This window comes from Chiroxiphia lanceolata, chromosome 4, assembly GCF_009829145.1.
Source record: "Chiroxiphia lanceolata isolate bChiLan1 chromosome 4, bChiLan1.pri, whole genome shotgun sequence".
Lineage (NCBI taxonomy): Eukaryota > Metazoa > Chordata > Aves > Passeriformes > Pipridae > Chiroxiphia > Chiroxiphia lanceolata.
In genome coordinates, this window is record NC_045640.1 from 54,358,502 (window position 1) to 54,376,379 (window position 17,878).

At 37.0% G+C, this 17,878-nt stretch overlaps 1 protein-coding gene across 2 annotated transcripts in view; it reads right to left on the bottom strand.

Annotated features, from left to right (window-relative positions):
* The window catches only part of GRID2 (glutamate ionotropic receptor delta type subunit 2), a 695,515-nt gene that overhangs the window by 137,318 nt on the left and 540,319 nt on the right, over positions 1–17,878 (bottom strand). For both annotated transcript variants that reach the window (XM_032686347.1, XM_032686346.1), the window contains one exon: positions 9,723–9,824. In XM_032686347.1, the coding sequence (XP_032542238.1) occupies positions 9,723–9,824 (102 nt within the window). The remainder of the gene's footprint in view (positions 1–9,722; positions 9,825–17,878) is intronic.

Here is a 17,878-nt window from a genome sequence, read left to right on the forward strand (position 1 = left end):
ATAGTGGAAAGCATGAAGAAGAAAGAACAAAGGAAGGTGGGATCCAAAAACGAGGTGTCTAGGCCCAGGGAGAGAAAAGTCTTACTCTTGAAAGGACTTCTTGTCAGGGTAAAACTGCAAGTGGACAACAGAGATTTTAGGGTGCCCTAGTCCAGGGAGAAATGATAGCAGGGAAATATAGGCACAAGAAGGAAGGTCACATGTCCAAACTCCAGCCCTCAACCCCTGTCCTGAACTTCACATAGTGGGAAGTAAATGGTAGAGAATTTATTTTGTTTTATTTTAAATGTATCAGTGGAAATCAGAGATTGATAGTACAGAGCTTGGAGCAGTCTAGATTAAAGATAAATAGAAATAAATTCTGCACTTCATTGTTTTTTCCAACAAGATAAAGGGCTAACAATTTTGCCTATTCAGGACTTAGGTTCTGGTGCATATACAAATGAAGTAATTCAAGGTTTGCTAGTGCTTCAAGAATCTAAGATTAGGAGTACAAAATACTGATGACATTCTCAGAGATACCAATAATTTGGATAAAATAGCTGATCTGCAGTAATCTTTTTATATCCTTTACTAGACCACCTAATAAAGTTAAAAATAAGAAAGAACAGAAAAGCTTTTGGGCAGACAAGACCTTCATGTTTGAAAACAGACAGAGCAATACTGAAGCTAAATAGCAGAAAAGAACAATTAGGCTGAGTTTAACTTAGTTATGTTAATTAATTAGACAATCAAAGAGAAACATTTGTTTGTAGCTGTGCTACAGATGTGGATGATAAAGTCAAGCAATAAATTCAGGCCTTAGACATGGCAGGGAGGGAGAACAAGAGAATGATTGCTTTTCAGGAGTTCAGGGACAACTTACATGTAGGGTAAATTATATCCCCAAATCCAGTGTCTCTATTTGGGATGATTTTTAGTCAATAGAATAGTGACTTTAAATTCCAAGCTTTAACAGTAATCTTTTAATTCCTCAATGAAAATCAGGTTTAGGAGGTTCAGTGTTCTTGTATAGATTCTCTCTTCTTTGACAATTACAGAAAACTTTTTTGAAAGAACAGAAAAAGCCCCACTCAGACCTTAAACACAGCACCCTAGCTGAATATGTGAGAGGAACAAAAAGTTGAATTCAGCGGCCTGTTTACAACGAAGTGGTTGTCTTAGCCCAACTGTTAATGATTTTATGTGTATGCCACTTCATTAGGAGAGTACTGAATGGGCACCAAGGCAGATTTTCTCTGCAATTATGAGGGTGGATTCTATGGCTTTAAGTCGATACTTACTTCAGGATAGAAATTATATGGAGCTAGGACACACTGCTGTGTTGTACTCATTTATGAGGGTCTTATACTTGCTCTAAATATAAAAATGCTAAAAAAAAAATGCTAGAATGTACTTTACAAATGGAAAAGCAAAAGCAAAACAGAATGTTTTGAATTATTTTCCTGCTCAGCTGTATTCTCTTTGTCCCTTAGCACAGACAGAAAAACTTCCTAGCCAGAAGGCTTTACAGAAAATATTAAGTGAAGAAAAAGTTACTTGCATTTGAGCTCAGAGGAATTGATCACTGCTGGGATTTACAACACAAATTGGAACCTTATATGTTTCTACTATGTTTGGAAAAATACCGTGTTCAGTTTGGGCCCCCCACATCAAGAAAGACATTGAGGTGCTGGAGTGTGTCCAGAGAAGGACAACAGAGTTGGTGAAGGGTCCGGAGCACGAGTCCTATGAGGAGCAGCTGAGGGAGCTGGAGTTGTTCAGCCTGGAGAATAGGAGGCTCAGGGGGACATTATCACTCTCTATAATGACCTGAAAGGAGGTTGTGGCAAGGTGGGCATCAGCCTCTTCTCCCAAGAAACAAGAGGAAATGGCCTCAAATTGTACCAGGAGCAGATTGCACTGGATATCAGGAAAAAATACTCCACTGAAAGGGTTGTCAAACATTGGAACAGGCTGCCCAGGGAAATGGTTGAGTCACCATCACTGGAGGTATTTAAAAGACATGTAGATGTGGCACTTCAGGACTTGGTTTAGCAGAGGACTTGGCAGTGCTGGGTTAATGGTTGGGCCTGATGAACTCAGAGGTCTTTTCCGACATAAATGATTCTATGATTCTATGAAGAGAGTTTTGAAATTAGGTAATTATAGAGGTGGTTAATATTCATAAAGCATATGAAAATGACCTCTATGTCTACTCATCAGAAATTTCTGAACACATTGGAATATAATACTTTAATATTGACACTCTGTATTCATTAGATAGGATTCTGCATTCATTAAATTTTCAGTTTTTCTCTACTGAAAATAGAGAGAGAGAGAAAAAAACAGAAGCAAGAAATGAAGCTCACTTGTGGGCAAGATTGTCAATCTGAGCTTGACACTGACTCTAGAAACAGTGGACAGGCACATTAAATGATTTACATAGCCCAAGCAGAGCTTTGGCAACCTCAGGAAACAAATAGTCATTGTGACACTTTAAAAATTCCTATTACCTGCAAAGCTAAGAAACTGCTCCTAAAACTGAAATTCACTCTTATTATTAGATAATTTTCTTCCAGTGGCTGCTGGATGACTAAGTACAGTCATTATAACCAACAAGAAGTCTCATAAACCATAACCAAAGCATTTTCAAGCACAGGATGCTATTGTCATGGTGTTAGCTTTAATCTCCTTTTCCTTGACTCATAAAATAATTACACCTCCCTCCTTTTAAATATTAGCCATTTCACATTTCCTTACCCAAAAGATTTCAGTGAACTATGCAGCCTCAAATACTTAATTTCCTCAAGTGCTTTACTGACCACTGTGTTGGGGATTTTCTTTGGATGAGAACAGCCCAGAAGCTTGTTATTTTTTAATTGAACAGCAATGTACATAACTTCATGTTAGAATCAATGACCAAAATTTAATTAAAACATTTCACTCTCTCATTACAGAAATTCTCCCACTAGCAAGTTATGAAAGTTGCTGAAAAACACAACACAACCTCCTGTCCTTAATGACACTAAAGCAAAGATGAAGGTTTCAAATCTAAAAAATCTTGCATTAATTAAATACTACTCATTCAATATACTGTTGTGCCAATGGGTTGTGTAACAGTATTGGCACTGAAAATCACTGTTCTCAGATCCTGTGCTTTTCAAACAGATTGATTAGAAAGCCAGTTGTACTAACAGAAAAGTTGCTTTTTCTGCAGCAAGAAGCTAGTTCACATCCCAGAAACTGAATACAATATTGAGGGTATTTTACATGTGGCCTTTATCTACCAGTATTCTTATGCACATGCATCATCTGTCACTTTTTTGATGATAGTTTTAAGGTCATCTTCAACAAGACATGAAGTTTGTTCTTTCAGTGGCAATACTTTAAACAGTAGCTTTTTCTCCTGAATAAAATGGTAGCTTCTGACTTTATTATGCTCTTTAATTTAGAGCTATTTAGAAGAAACAAACAGAAAAATATTAGCCCCTCATTCCCAATTCCTCCCATTGCCCTGCAGTGGGAATAAGACATCTTTCAAAGCGATCTGTGGCAATGGTCTATTAAGATGCTGCCAAGCTTTGTGTATTGATTTTAATTCACAATAACTTAATGCAGGTAATAGCTCTTTCTGAACCATGATAGTTATATGATAGGAATACGGATTGAGATTGGAATTGATTGGAGTGTTTTAGAGTATGTCTGAACAGAACAATGGCAGCTTTAATGTAGCTAGTTCAGGTGCTTGAATTAACAAGAGTGTAGTATGGGTATATTAACCTGCTGGGAGCTGCATTATACTTCTTCTAGCAGCCTTGTAAGAGGTCCTATTCATAAGGAACTCTATCATGCAGTTCACCTTCTCTTCTATCTTGCATAGTATGGAAGGATAATTACAATCACAGTAAGAACCTCTTTCTTTTTAAAAGATTTCCTGTGTGTTCTGTGAACTATACGAATTGCTCTGGAGTACAAATATGCCCACAGAGCAGAAGGGTAAGGGTCAGTGAGAAGATAAGAGCTAAGGAACCCTGAGAGGTAGCCCTTGACATATAGATGAGTTAAAAACTAGTCCTACCAGGTTTTGCATTGCACCTACCTTGCTGTCAAGCTGTGTCCCCAGCCAGGTCCCAAAACACTTGAATTGCTTGATATTCACTTCATCTAGTACATAGTACCTGCTACTTTAGAAAAATGGATTGCACATAAACCAGCTATTAAAAAAGGCCTGTGCCCAGTCAAGAGCAATTTAAGTTTGGCCCTTGTACAGGTGTAGTGGGGGGAAGAGTTGTAGAAAGACAGGTTCTGTCTCTATCAAGAAATGTTAGTTTTTGCTGCTATAGTAATGATTTCAATTATAACTATTTTGAGGAGATCTCATCATAGTACAGTACCACTTGAGAAAAAAAAAAAAGTATTTTCCAAGAGAAACCCAAATTCAGATGTTTGCAGAGAAAAATTGAAAGGGAGTACTAGAGGGGGAGGAGGCTACCCCACACCAAATTTCTGGCAAAGCAAGGAATACCTAATCAAGGCTCACATTGCCCTGATAGGTCCTTGTGCACCAGTTAGGGTGCTCAGCTATCAACACTGAACAGTTACAAGGGAACAGCTTAAATGGCTCCTGTCCTCATTTTCTACTTACTAAAGTAACCTTAAACAGGGCTGGCAATCCTCAGAAGAGAAGTAGGGCAGATGGTTGAGAATAGGATGCAATTCAGGAATCTTATTTTTTTTCTATCTCTATTTATGGGTCATCATTTTCAGCCCAAGGAAGAAATGCACAAATTCCACTTCTCTCTGCTTCTTTGTTTTAATACTCTCACTTTCTCTGCAATGATAAAACAAACTTTTTAGGAGGGCCTTTTTGCACTAGGACAAGAGGCAGGGTTTTAAACCAAAAGAAGGTAGATTCAGACCAGATATAAGTAAGAAATATTTTATAATGAAGGTAGTGAAACACTGGAACAGGTTGCCCAGAGAGGTGGTGGATGCCCCATCCCTGGAAACATTCAAGGTCAGGTTGGATGGAGCTCTGAGAAACTTGGCCTATTTGAAGATTCCCCTGTTCATTGCAGGGGGATTGGACTAGATGGCCTTTTAAGGTCCCTCCCAACCCAAACTGTTCTATGAGTCTATGTTTCTATTCCATATTAAAGGCTCAATTTTTTTCATTAAGCACCCAAGTATATTAAATACATTGATGTGCATGTAACACTGGCAGGCTGTCTGCATATATGGAGGGGAAGAGTATGGCCAAGTATTTTTGAAATGTTTTAACTATAGCACACATGGTATATACTAAATGGTATATACACGGTATATAAAAAATACATTGCTAAGTTATAGTATATAGGGATTTTATGGCAGACTCCAGATACAATAAACTACATCATGCAGCTTTTCTGACATTCAAACTCCAATGCATAAATCAAAAAAGGATTTATCCCTTTCAGGTAAATGAGTGAAATATGTATGCACAAAACACATACCACATACCACAACTGATGAAGACAGCCAGGTAACGTTTCTTAACCTTACCACCTCCTGAGGCATTTCTGCTGCCATAAGAAAGTCACTATGGGGCACTACAGTCCAATATACCAATAAGGATGATAACACAGAGCAGTATATAATTTAATCAAAATTATTTTTCTTAAAAGATTATAGGCACTGGTGCAGAGAAAGCACAACCTGATGGGATGAAAAAGTCTTTACAGAAGTCTACACCATTCAATTGTGAAAATGGGGAATGAGATCAGGACTACATGAGAAAAGTGATCACCAAAAAAAAAGGGAGAAAATAGAAGAGGCATTATCTGTGAGAATATTCTACACTATTATAAAATATTTATTCAATATTTTATGAGGTATCCTGCACATAATCTTTGCTGCAGTTGATCTTTATTTTAAAGTCATTCACTGATGTTTTAGTCCTGTCATTTTTTATCCTTTATCACTTTTTGACTGTTTGTTCCTCTGTATATGCTTAAACATTGTCTTTTTTCATCTTTCCTATGCCTGTCCTTTTCCCAATCACCCTGAAAGCTACTCCAGCTTCTTTTTTTTACTTTATTTAAACCAGAGTCGGAAGTCAAATCCCAAAACAATTTCAGCTTTTAAAACCAGGTCTCAGTTTCATAGCTTACTTTCCATCTTCTCTCTGAGTGGTAAGTTCAATAGAAAAAGGTACAGAAGATGCACACTGCCTGCCAGCTCATGTCCCTAAAGACATTGTCTGCTTTCAAGTTTCTTTTTTCCTAATCTGGGCAACAAATGCTCATGAATTTAATGCCAACTACTGAGAATTGAACTAGTCCACATATGATAACATTTTCCATGGTGCAAATTATGGTGGTTTTTGTTTCTTTTAGTTTTCTTTTTTGCTACGCTTATCTACCCTTTTGCCAGTCCTCTCACTACATCATGTCTCACAGTGCCCACCTGGAGTCAAAGGTACCAAAATGCAGCTTCATGCAAGTAACCCATAGGTAATAACTCTCAACAAATAGTGAATAGGGATGTATGGCGAAGAATAATTCAGCATGGTTTGCTATTATCTTTCTTTCCTTCACACTATCTATGTTTTTAGAACCCTCCAGATATGAAAATACATTCCTGGTTGGGAGCTGTATCAAATTTTCATGTAAAGTCACAAATATCTTTTGCACCATTAGGATATTATACCTTATGCCTTTTCAGAAAAGGCTCTGTACTTTTCAGTCAAGGTGTTAATGCTTTAAAATGGGTCAAACTTCTGCTGTTTTTGAACAACAGGGGCTTTTTTAGAAACATGATTTTGCAAATACCTGCTGGCCTATTCATTGTCAAACAGGACAAATCTCATTCCATTTCTAATGGCTTATCATTCATATGAATAATTCATTAATTGTCACAGCTAGTAAAATGATATTATGAGAATATCTGCTGTATTCTAGGTATCTTTCAATAAAAGTGAACAGCTGAAAAAGAGGAAGATAAACTGAAATTACCAAAATGGATATATAGCTAAATTTTTTCTGGGCAATTGTTCATTCAAGACACTCTGAATTTGTTTGGAACTATTATGCTGACCTTTGATTGAGCTACATTTCAGAAACTCAGATTACATTTCAGAAATTCACCAGCAAGTCACTTGAACTCAAGAGCAACTTGTCAAACAGAAAGTTCAAACTTCAGCTGCATGTGTGGAAGCAGTCCAAGACAGAGACATCTGATATTTAACTAAGACAAAATAAACCTTTTCTAGAAGTGTGGAAAGTGCAATACTAATCCAACTCGGATTCAAATGTTGAACCACATGTACACAAACATGACTATAGTTCCCCTCAGAATAAACCACACAGAAATATTTTTATTACTATTTATGCAAAGGGGAGAACTCAAATTAACTGCAGAGGAGTCAGGATTCCTTGCCAAATGAAACCAGACGATTTCCAATTTGGGGCCATACTGTATTCTGTCATATTCACAAATAGATTATGTTTTGGATCTGCAGATACGTAGCCCATAATTACTAAATTTATCTAGGGAGATGGATGCGGATGATGAGAATTGTTCAGCACTTGCTTATTGAAAGACTGCTCTGGGAAATTAGTCACAATCATTTATCATTTTCAGATTCCAGAATGTTTCATTTCATAGTGAGTATAATGCAGTATAAACCCAGGTGTTGCAATTTGCTATCCTCTCAAATTCTACTGCAATTTTTAGAACAAGTCCTTTTCAACCTGAAGGCATAACAAAATGAAATTGGAAAAGAAGGGTTGCTATTCAGAAAGACATGAGAGATTTGAAGTGTTAACAAAAAAAATAACAAATTATTTTTAAGTTCTCAAATCTCAACGAAAAAGAAACCTATGGATATTCAAAGGTATTATCTGATTTTAACACAAGCCTTCCTGTTTCTCCAGATCAAAATCATACTTTTAGAAACTGGTAGAATTAATAACAATAACTAATCATTCATAGTCTGTATAGATTCTTGTAATAGAAATATATTGACTTAATTGAAGAACTGGGAGAAAGATGAAAAAGAAAACATAATAAAGATAAACAGTAAAATAAAGTTAACAGGTGAAATCCCTCCTGCACTCATGTCAAAGGCAAAATCACACATCTTCATCACACAGGTAAAATATAAATCTTCAGTTTTTTCCAGTTTTGTCCTATCCAGCACATATAAAACTAGTGAGGAGACTGAACTGCCATGTGCTCTGTGTTGAAATTGTTTGTCTTTATTATTAACATTAATATTTACTATATTAATACAGTATATTATTATTTATTATCCTATCAGCATAACTAATTACTTTTTTCTATCTTTGCAAGTTGCTAAATATTCATGCTATAATGACTTGAAAGAAGAATGCTCTCTGGCAAGCTAACTAAAATAACTGGGGATAAATCAGTAAGAGTGGGGAGAGAGGGAAGAAAAAGAAAAAAAAATTCCAAGATTCTAATTTGAATTTATTTTTCTGTGCAACATCCACTTGTCAACAGTACATAATTATACTGTATCAATTAATATAAGTATCAGGCAAAACAAAGACCAGCCACTGCCACCATGATAGTATTTTGATGAACATGCAATGTTCACCCCTTACTACTTTTTCTTTGCATTCATCCTTCTTATTAGGTTGGTTTTTTGTTGTTGTGGTTTGGTTTGCTGTTGTTTTGGGGTTTTTGGAGTTTTTTGTTTGTTTGTTTGGCTGGTTTGTTTTGTCTTGGAGATATTATCGCAGGACGTTCTTTAGTATACTAAATGCCATAAACAGACTAGGCACCCTGACAGATGATAGCTTTTAAATACCTATAAAATAACTGGAGGGGTACAAAACTGCTCTGGTGGTTTCACTTTCCACCCCTGACTGAGCCTCTTCCTTCATCGTGAATTGTCAGCAATGCAAACTTGTCTTCTTCTTTATAAGCAAGCGGTCAGGCCCTCAAACACTGAACTGGAACTTAAAAACAGGAGCAGATAGCATCAAAAAGGAAATAACTCAATATAACCTTTACAGTTCTGCAGCCCTGAGTCAAATTTGTATTTGGGCATTGTTCTAAAGAGAGCTAAAAATGTCTCATATTAATTCCTTCTTCTTTCTTTTTTATGTTTTTCCACTCTAACAACTCCTCGAGCAACCAAAGTTTATGGCAGGGAATACACTGGCCTCATAACATGAAGTGCTTTCCTCTTCTGGCAGACATTGTCTGTTCAGTTTTAAACCAAGAACTTTACTGCAGCTGCTAGATGCAAGATGTCCACAAAGGGGATGAACCTGGCTGAAGAAAAACCAGGAGGAGACAGTAGATGTTTTACCAAACTTATGTTACTCACCTTACTTTGACCTTGAATATTTTCCAAGTGCAACAACTTGTTTCATACTGTACTCAGTTTGACAAGGCAGTTGGAATGGAATCATTTAGAGTTTCGGCTAGGTAACTTTAGCTAACAGGGCAGTTGAAGTTACCCTTTATCAGTTCATACATTTGTGTTATCTAATTTAGAGTGTATTTGTGGAAGAAACGGGTTCTAATGTGTTTGATTCACTCTGAAATGAGCTGTACTGAAAAACAATTTTATTTTGTGGAAAATGCTCCATTGTTCCGGTATTGATAAGCTTAAATTGGACACTCCAACACCAACTAATTTCTTGGTAGAATGGTGTACTTAATAAAAAGATGAGGCAAGAGGAAGAAAATACATTCTTGCTAGTGCAAAAAGCTGAGGATCTGCTTACCAGCACTGTCACCACACGCAGAACCACTCCTCGCATGTTATTCTCCAACTTTCTGTCTGTTAGTGACCCATTCAGACCAGTGACAGGATTCCAGCAGCCAAGCTAAAAGAGAAAATATAAATAATTTCCTCATTGCCCATAAAAGTTTGCTAATCATTCCTCTTAGGTGGCTTTAAGCAGAAACATATGTAATAAACAGAATCACCCTCTGGAATCAAGGGGATGGAAAATCAGAGAAGGGCTTGTGCGCAGATTAATCTTTAAATTGAAAATTAAACAATTAGAGATATCAGTTTGCACTTTTAAATACCAGTGTGTAATGGATGACAGTATCCAGGTTTTGGGGTTATATGCATTGCTATAGAAGAGCTCAGGAAGGACCTCTACATTACTGAAAAACATTTAAAAAGTACTATGGTTGTAACAATACTTCTACCTTACTTTCAGTTATACACTAATGAAAAAAATAATAGCTACCATCATTTTAGCATGCTGTCAGCTTCAGCCCATCTTTCCTAGTGGAACTCTGACAAAAGGAATTACACTAGTTTTAATTAAAGCTTATACTACTACTAATTGCTAATGAAACAGCAGTGATTTAAATCCAGGTTAAAAAACACATTTAAAGATGACTGAAAGAACTGCAATAGATAATGCAGAAAAGAAATTCAGCTATGGTATTGTTTGCATTGGTGTTATAGTATTTCTTGGGCTTCTGTCAATGGAAGCTTTTGCTCAGGAATCTCTTTAACTAACTGTCTTTCAATCCGAGCTTAGTAGATAGTGACTTGTAATTTAGCTTTTCTGAAAACACAACTTGCCTGCATTTTTATATGTTGGTAGATGCTCATCTTGGATACAGAGAAACAAATCCATCAATCACATATCCCTTAGCATCACATACAAACATAACCAGCTTTGGTTTTGAAATTCATTACCCCACTCAGCTGGCCTGTACAATTACCAGTGTTAAATCCAAAACCCAAAAGAAAGACAATGACTGACTTCAGAGGACTTTGAAGCAGAGTCTTAATTATGGCCAATGCCTATGTAAAGCTGCTGCACAGCCAAAGAAATAGACACCTGTAAGTACAAGTTCTTGCTCTGAATTGCCTTCTCCATGGACCTTGCATGAAGTCTTTCCAGGGATGCTCATCCTCTGACTCAAGTAGCTACCCTAAGCCTCTAAACCCAGGTGGTTTTCATGTCCCTATTTAAAGCAACAAAAGGTCTTGCTCCCTCTGAAAAACCAAGATTGACATCAGCAGGTTCCTGCTGGGTCCAGTGGCCTCTACTAAGACTACTTTCTTGGAGAATTCAATCCTGTAAAGAAATATAAACTGTAAAACATCTAAAACATGTATGTAATTTGACACAGAGTCACAGAGATGGCAATCGCAAACTATCTGAAAGGGTCTGTAAAGAAGGGGACTACCTTTGCTGACTGTGCTAGAAGAGAAATTTACAGAAATCATTATTTTCAGTTCTTCATGTGAAAAGTCTCTCTATGTGTGTTTCACAGATCTTTCAAAGTGAAACAGAAAACAAGGAACAAACTTTAAGTAAACATATTTAACAATTTCATAAATGGATAATTTGAAATATTTGTTTTCTTCAATACAGCCATTACTTTAGAGCAACTTACAAATTTTTTAATTTCAATATATTCATAGAAATTCTTTGAAGATACTTCCTTAAGAAATGAGTGTCTCAAAAAGTATAGAACACAAGCTTTCTGCAATGGTATAGAAGTTAGGTTTGACTCAATGATCTCAAGGGTCTTTTCCAATTTAAATGATTCCATAATTCTATGTAACCCAAAAGAAGATGGCCTTAAAACAATGAAGTAATTTCTCTCTGCCATTTTCAGAAGCACTCAGAGCTGTCCTAATTCTTGCCATTTTGAAGACAAGGTTATACTACAGTCAGAGAATGAGCAAGGATAATGATGAGTAATAACTGAATCAAGAATCTACTGGATTCAGAAAACCATCAGAAATCATTGAAAGCAGCAACAGGATACAAGGAGGAACAAAAGTATGAGGCATCATATTAATTACTCGTCTTTCCAATACCTATTTCTAAATAAAAGCACAAATAATCACTTCTTGGTTTCCTCACTTCATGCTCCTATCTGATCACAAAGACCACCAACAAACCATACTAGCCATCTCTGCTTCCTCTGTACCTCCACAGTGTATCTGTTCACACATGTTCACAGTGGTATGGATGGACTGCTGACATGTTCCAGGTCCTCATCACTCCTCTGGGAGAGCAACACCTTGAGATGAATAACCTAATTGCTGAAGTGTATTACCTGTAATAATGCAGTGAAATGTAGCAAATGTACTTGAAGTATGTGCACTGTACACTGTATGTGATGAACCACTGCCATCCTAAAAAGCAAAGCATTTGACAGTCTATGTTTTCTGTACTGAAAATATTGAAAACAGCATTCAAGTTCAGAAGAAAACTGCATTAAATTAATTTGGCAATTGTCATTCTTAGTCACACAAAGAAACTAATTAGAGCTTAGATCCAATTAGCATATCCAAATGTGCTGGATGTATAATTACTGCAGAAATGGTGCTGCTTTTGCCAGAATTAAAACCCTAGGAAGTTACTGAAGAGCCTTTGTATCCTTTTGAGGTTAAAGTCCATTTTTAATTATGTACATTATTGTGCACGTATTTATATAATTAAATTTTTAGCCCGACCCATTCTACCTTTTTAAGGATAAAAAACCCCACCAACATAAGTGATTCCTGGAAATTCAGCATAGCACTGATTTTCCTTTAAAAAGGCACTTTTTACTTTCAATTATTGTTCATTTAATTTTCCATTCAATTGTTCCTTTACGCAGCACAGTCATGGCAAAGACAAATGTGCAGTGTCTTGCCAACAAAGTTGAAATTGATTTTGAGTGGGAGCTGCTTACTGTTATTGGGAGAAAACAAATCAACATTTATTGATAACAATTTGAGCTTGTCATTGCAGCATGGAACAAATGTAACTATTGCTGAAGCAGCGAGATGGGGGTGATATGAAGCTATCTCTTCAGCTTTATGTCTCACTTAACTGCTTCTGCAAAACATTTGCTGCTTCTGCATTTGCTTCCTTTTTCTTTTGTCCTGTCTCTAATAGTTCAAATGAGAGAACAGATCAGACACTGACAGAATCTAACATTAACTCTGGTGGATTTCTGTCGATTGGTGATGGGAACTCTCTATCGGGCACAGTGCTTGTCATCTTTATACCATATGAACTTTGTCATTTATAGTGCTTTGTACTTCTGTTGCCGTTTCTTTTATTTATTCTAATGACAACTTTCATTCTGCTAGATTTGATATAATATGATGAAGATGGAAAAGTTGACACTCTTCTATTTCCTTTGATATCTAATTTACGATCTCTTTCTGGTCATCCCACCTCCCAGCCGGTTATCCCCACTGTCATCATTATTGGAATGGGTTTTGCTCTCCTATTTTGCTGGTAGAGCCAAAAATTTACCTCTCTTCTTTATTAGAAATTTTTGCTTATATAAACAACGCATTAAGGAAGGTCTTCAATTTGTATATCAATATTAAAATAGGAAAAATCTATTTCGTGTGTATTTGCAATTTCCAGGCACTGATTTATAGGGAACTTGGAATGCTAAAATCTATATTGCCTTTATGACAGAGCTTACAGCCAGTTTTTCTCCCCTACTTCCTAGGAAATCAGTGAGCTCTGAAGAATAATTGAGAGCTTTTGCTTTCATTTCAGGCAGAGTAAAAAGCAGATTAAAATTGTGTCAATTAATCAAGAAAAATAAATTGGCCTGGTATGATCACAGTTGAGGACAATCACAGAAAATAAGTAAAACCCAAATACTGATAAAAATGCATAACTTAGGTGCTTGTCACTACATCAAAGCGTAGAGTGTTCTGTTACTTCATTTAATACAGGAAATATACAGGAACTGGTTCATCCAGCATTGCAGTGCAACCACCTCTGAACTCAGACTGCATCACAGCAATACTACTGACAGTCAAGAGCAGAAAACACCCTAGAGAAGCTGCAGTGGAAATCTGAAAGATAAACCAGTGTTACATCTGCAACTGAAATCTATAAGGACACTGGGATTAGTGGTTCCTTTTTCCTTTATTTCCCTGGCATTTAAAGAAAGAAAACAAACAAACACACAAACAAAACCCAAAAGAACAATATCTTGGTTTTAGTATGGACAGCCTGAGAAAACATTTCCAGTGGAAATGCCCACCACAGAGCACTGTTGAGGAGCTGTTCCATTAGCAGCTTGTAGAGAGCTGAGTACTCACAAAAATACCAGCCTCCTCGCCACGTATTCTTCACAAACTCCTTCCTCAATTTTCACCCAGGTCCAATCTGCTTTAGGAACTGACTTTTTCCAAGATGTGACTTCAACAGAAGAAATGTGCGTCAATAATCCCCTTTTCCATTCCAAAGCATAATAAATTCACACAAATGAAAAAGACACCACGAAGTTGTCATGAAACAGCACTCAGCTAGAAGATTCTGAATTCCCAGGGATGTTGGGAAGACTCAAAATAGGATGCACAAAAAAAAAAAAAAAAGATTAAAAAAAAGGGTTTAGACAAACTTCAAGCAGGGCAACATAGAAATTGTTTTGCAAAGAGTATTTCTGATGTGTCTTGTCAGCTGTTGTTTAATAGGACCAAAAGTAACTGGGAAATCAGAGACTAAATCCTATTGATGAAAGACTATGTCCTACAGAAGAAACACTGTAAAAGAGATCATTTAGTTGTCAATCTGATACTGTCAGTTATGTAAAATTTAGTCAGACACTCTGTCACCTGGCTAAAAAGTCCTTTCAGTTCAGCTCTCTAGCCAGCAATGAACAGTTGGTCAACCAAATCTGCAAAAATTCTGATGGCCAGAGATTTACTAAGGGCCTTTGCACCCTTAGACTTGATTAAAGAATCAAGGATCAGTTTCGTTCTTCACACCAATTTCCTAATACAACTGGTTAGCAGGAAAGCTTTCTGTGTTTAACTGCTACCTTCATTGGAGCCTAGGTAATAGTAAGCAAATAATAAGGTGTTAAAATCAATAGAAAATACTGTGTTCAACAAATTGGATAATGTATAGCCGCACTTGTTTCTCCTACATTCTTTGTGGTGAAATCTATATAGTTCTGTGCATTCAGTAATTATTTTGTACAGTATGTTTTATTGCTTTAATTTGTCTCTGGACTAGAAGGAATGCCTGCCCCTGGACTTGCCCTGTTATTTTCAAGCTGTTAGAAGAATCTGAATACCCAAGTTTAGTTTTATATCCATAGGGCTAAGGGTTATGTTGCAGCAGCCAAGGTGGGCTATTTGTTTTATTAACTTATCACAGACACAAGTGCAAGTGACCTAACCAAGAATTTCTTTCCCCAAAGCCAAAGCACATGGCAGAATAAGGCTGCACAGAGTTAATAAAATATTTTGCTTTGGGCACTGCCTAAATTTCCTTTTCTTATTGAACTGAAATAAAGAAGCTAATGGAAAGTTACCTGCTGGTAACCTGCTGTTTGTTTGCCTACTAGCTCCTGACTCAATGTTTTCTCAAGGACCCAGATTGGTGCCAGAAGTTATAATTGGATGTTTTAGACCACTGACAAATGTTGAATACGAGGAAAACAGGATAGACTCCATAGCTGTTCTCACACTGCATGCTCTGCTCACAAAGCTAATACTGAGTGCTTAGGCCAAGCTTCTAGAGGATCACTAATGGTATGATTTTTGAAATGTATAGTAAATCACCACATCTCAAAGAAAATGAACCATTTCCCCAAGCCAGTGATGTCATTCTAATGATCTCTCACTTTTCCCCTGCTTCATCTCTAGCTTACTTTCTCTATTATTACTTTCCCTTTCATTTGAAATTTGGTGGTTTTAATTTATCATTTCCCACTTCTAAGTGTCATCTCTTTTATCTTTGGAAAATACCCCTTTTCCTTTTTAAGTCCTCTCTGTGAATTCAGTGCTCCCAGCAGCTCCCTAACCTGTGGTTATCTTCCTCTTTCCTATATTGCCATTTCTCTGTGCACTCTGAGTGTACTTTCTTTCCTCTTTACTTTTTTTCCCTTGATCTTCCTTGCTGTTTCCTGAGCCTTTTTAAATTTTTTTTTGGTTTTGTTTGTTTAGGGTTTGGGTTGGTCAAGGGACCTCACTTTTTACTTCATCCAGCTTTGACTCATCTTTCAAATCACTTTGGGTCCTTCCCCCATTCTTTTTACCCTTGGGTCTCATTTTCTCGCAGTCAGTCCCCTCAGGAAACTTCCCCCCAACTCCTCCTTCTCCTATTGTGTTATGAGGGAGATGGGACTTAACAAAATAAATTACTGTATAGCCATGCTTCTTTTGCTTCCACCTTTCATGGTTTTTTTTTGCACTTCTGTCCCCTGACATCCTTACACGACTCTGAAGAAAAGGCCTAGAAGAGGATAATAATGAGTCAGATGGTGATCTCTTTTCCCACTGTCTCCATATTTCAGTTAAAGTCAAATACTCAGAAAAGCCTGTTCTTTGACCCAATACTGACCTCCCCCTCTGCTATCAAAGTTCTTCATACTCCCAGAGTATGTTCAGGTTTGTGTACAGTTTAAATACACCACTTTGATTTTTAATTGCAAATTCTTGTCTCCTTTCTCATTAAGTATATTAAAGAGTTTAAAAGGATTTATTTTATCTAAGTCAGGTAACATCTGAAAAACCCCAAAAACCTTAAAATCAGGTTTTATAATTGAACTTGGTCCATTTTTCAACCACCGCATCTTTATGAAATCAAAGAGAAAAATACTCCAGGTTACTATTCCAGTTTGTATTAGGTCACAATATATAAGCTTCTCATATAATAGTAAATCCTTTCATCAAACTTATTCAATGACCAACAATGAAAAATATTGTTTTCCACTGTGTTGCATGAAGTTCCCCTTCTACTAATAGCAAGAAAACACACACGTCACATTTCAGCTTCTCATCAGTTCCCTGGGAGTATACAAATATTCTTCAGCAGACTGCCAGCTTTCCCTTCAGCTTAGAAAGGTGCTTTTTCAGGATTTGAATTTTCAGAAAGGTTTGTCAAAGTGGAGTATCAACAAACCTCATTTGCTGTTGCAGGGCTCAAAAATTCTGGGGGGAGCATTCCAGAACGAAATCAAAATTGCAACAGCCCAGAACAAAACCACCAGTTTCACTTGAAGAGAAGTGAGTTTACAGAGCAGGATACTGGATAAACCCAGTCCAGTAAACCACATAAGTGAATCCTTCAGAGCAGAGTAAACTGGGCTATGCTGAATGCCCTGTTTCTGCAGCAGACTGCTGCCAGTGCTGAGCTCCTTGGGTACCTCCACACTGCATTGCAGTCAGCCCTGTGAGCACGTACTCTGAGAAGCACCTTGGCTTTTTTTTCTGCAATGAAATCTCCTTTCAATATAATCACTGAATTAGCAGTCTGAGAGTCAGTTCTTTAAGTAAATCCACATGGAGAGTTGTGTACTGGATTCATCACTCTCCAAGGAAAAGAAAGGCTCATGTATAGTTCCACCCCAGAAGCTGCAATAGCAGAAGCAGTGGTACAAGTAGTGATTATACTAAAGAAATCTGTGTTTATTTTAAAGGCAGTCGACAAGGAACATGTGTTTAGGTATAGTATACATGGGCCCCAATGAGGCTACAGAACATCTGGACTAATCTCAATGGCACCTCTTTAGCCCTATTTTTGAAGTGTAACAAGAATTGTCATACCATTGCTTGCATAGAAATGCATCAAGAAACTCTACATCTAGTTATCTTTTCATATGATGTATAATGTTATGAAGTATAATTTTTTTCAGGCATAGCATATGGGAGTCTCCATTTTTCTTTGGCAGGCTAAAGGATTTTAAATGAAGCAATATTTCACCACTATTTACTCAAAGGTAGATTTATTTAGTTAGTTAGCTACTGAATGCTCAATGACCAGTACTGCTGCTGTCATTTTCCTTATGAATGAAAAAAAGAGTTGCATTCACAGGAGTTGAGGGGAAGCCATATGAGGAGCAGCTGCAGTCACTTGGTTTGCTCAGCCTGGAGAAGAGAAGACTGAGGGGAGACCTTATTGCAGTCTACAGCTCCCTTGAGAAAGGA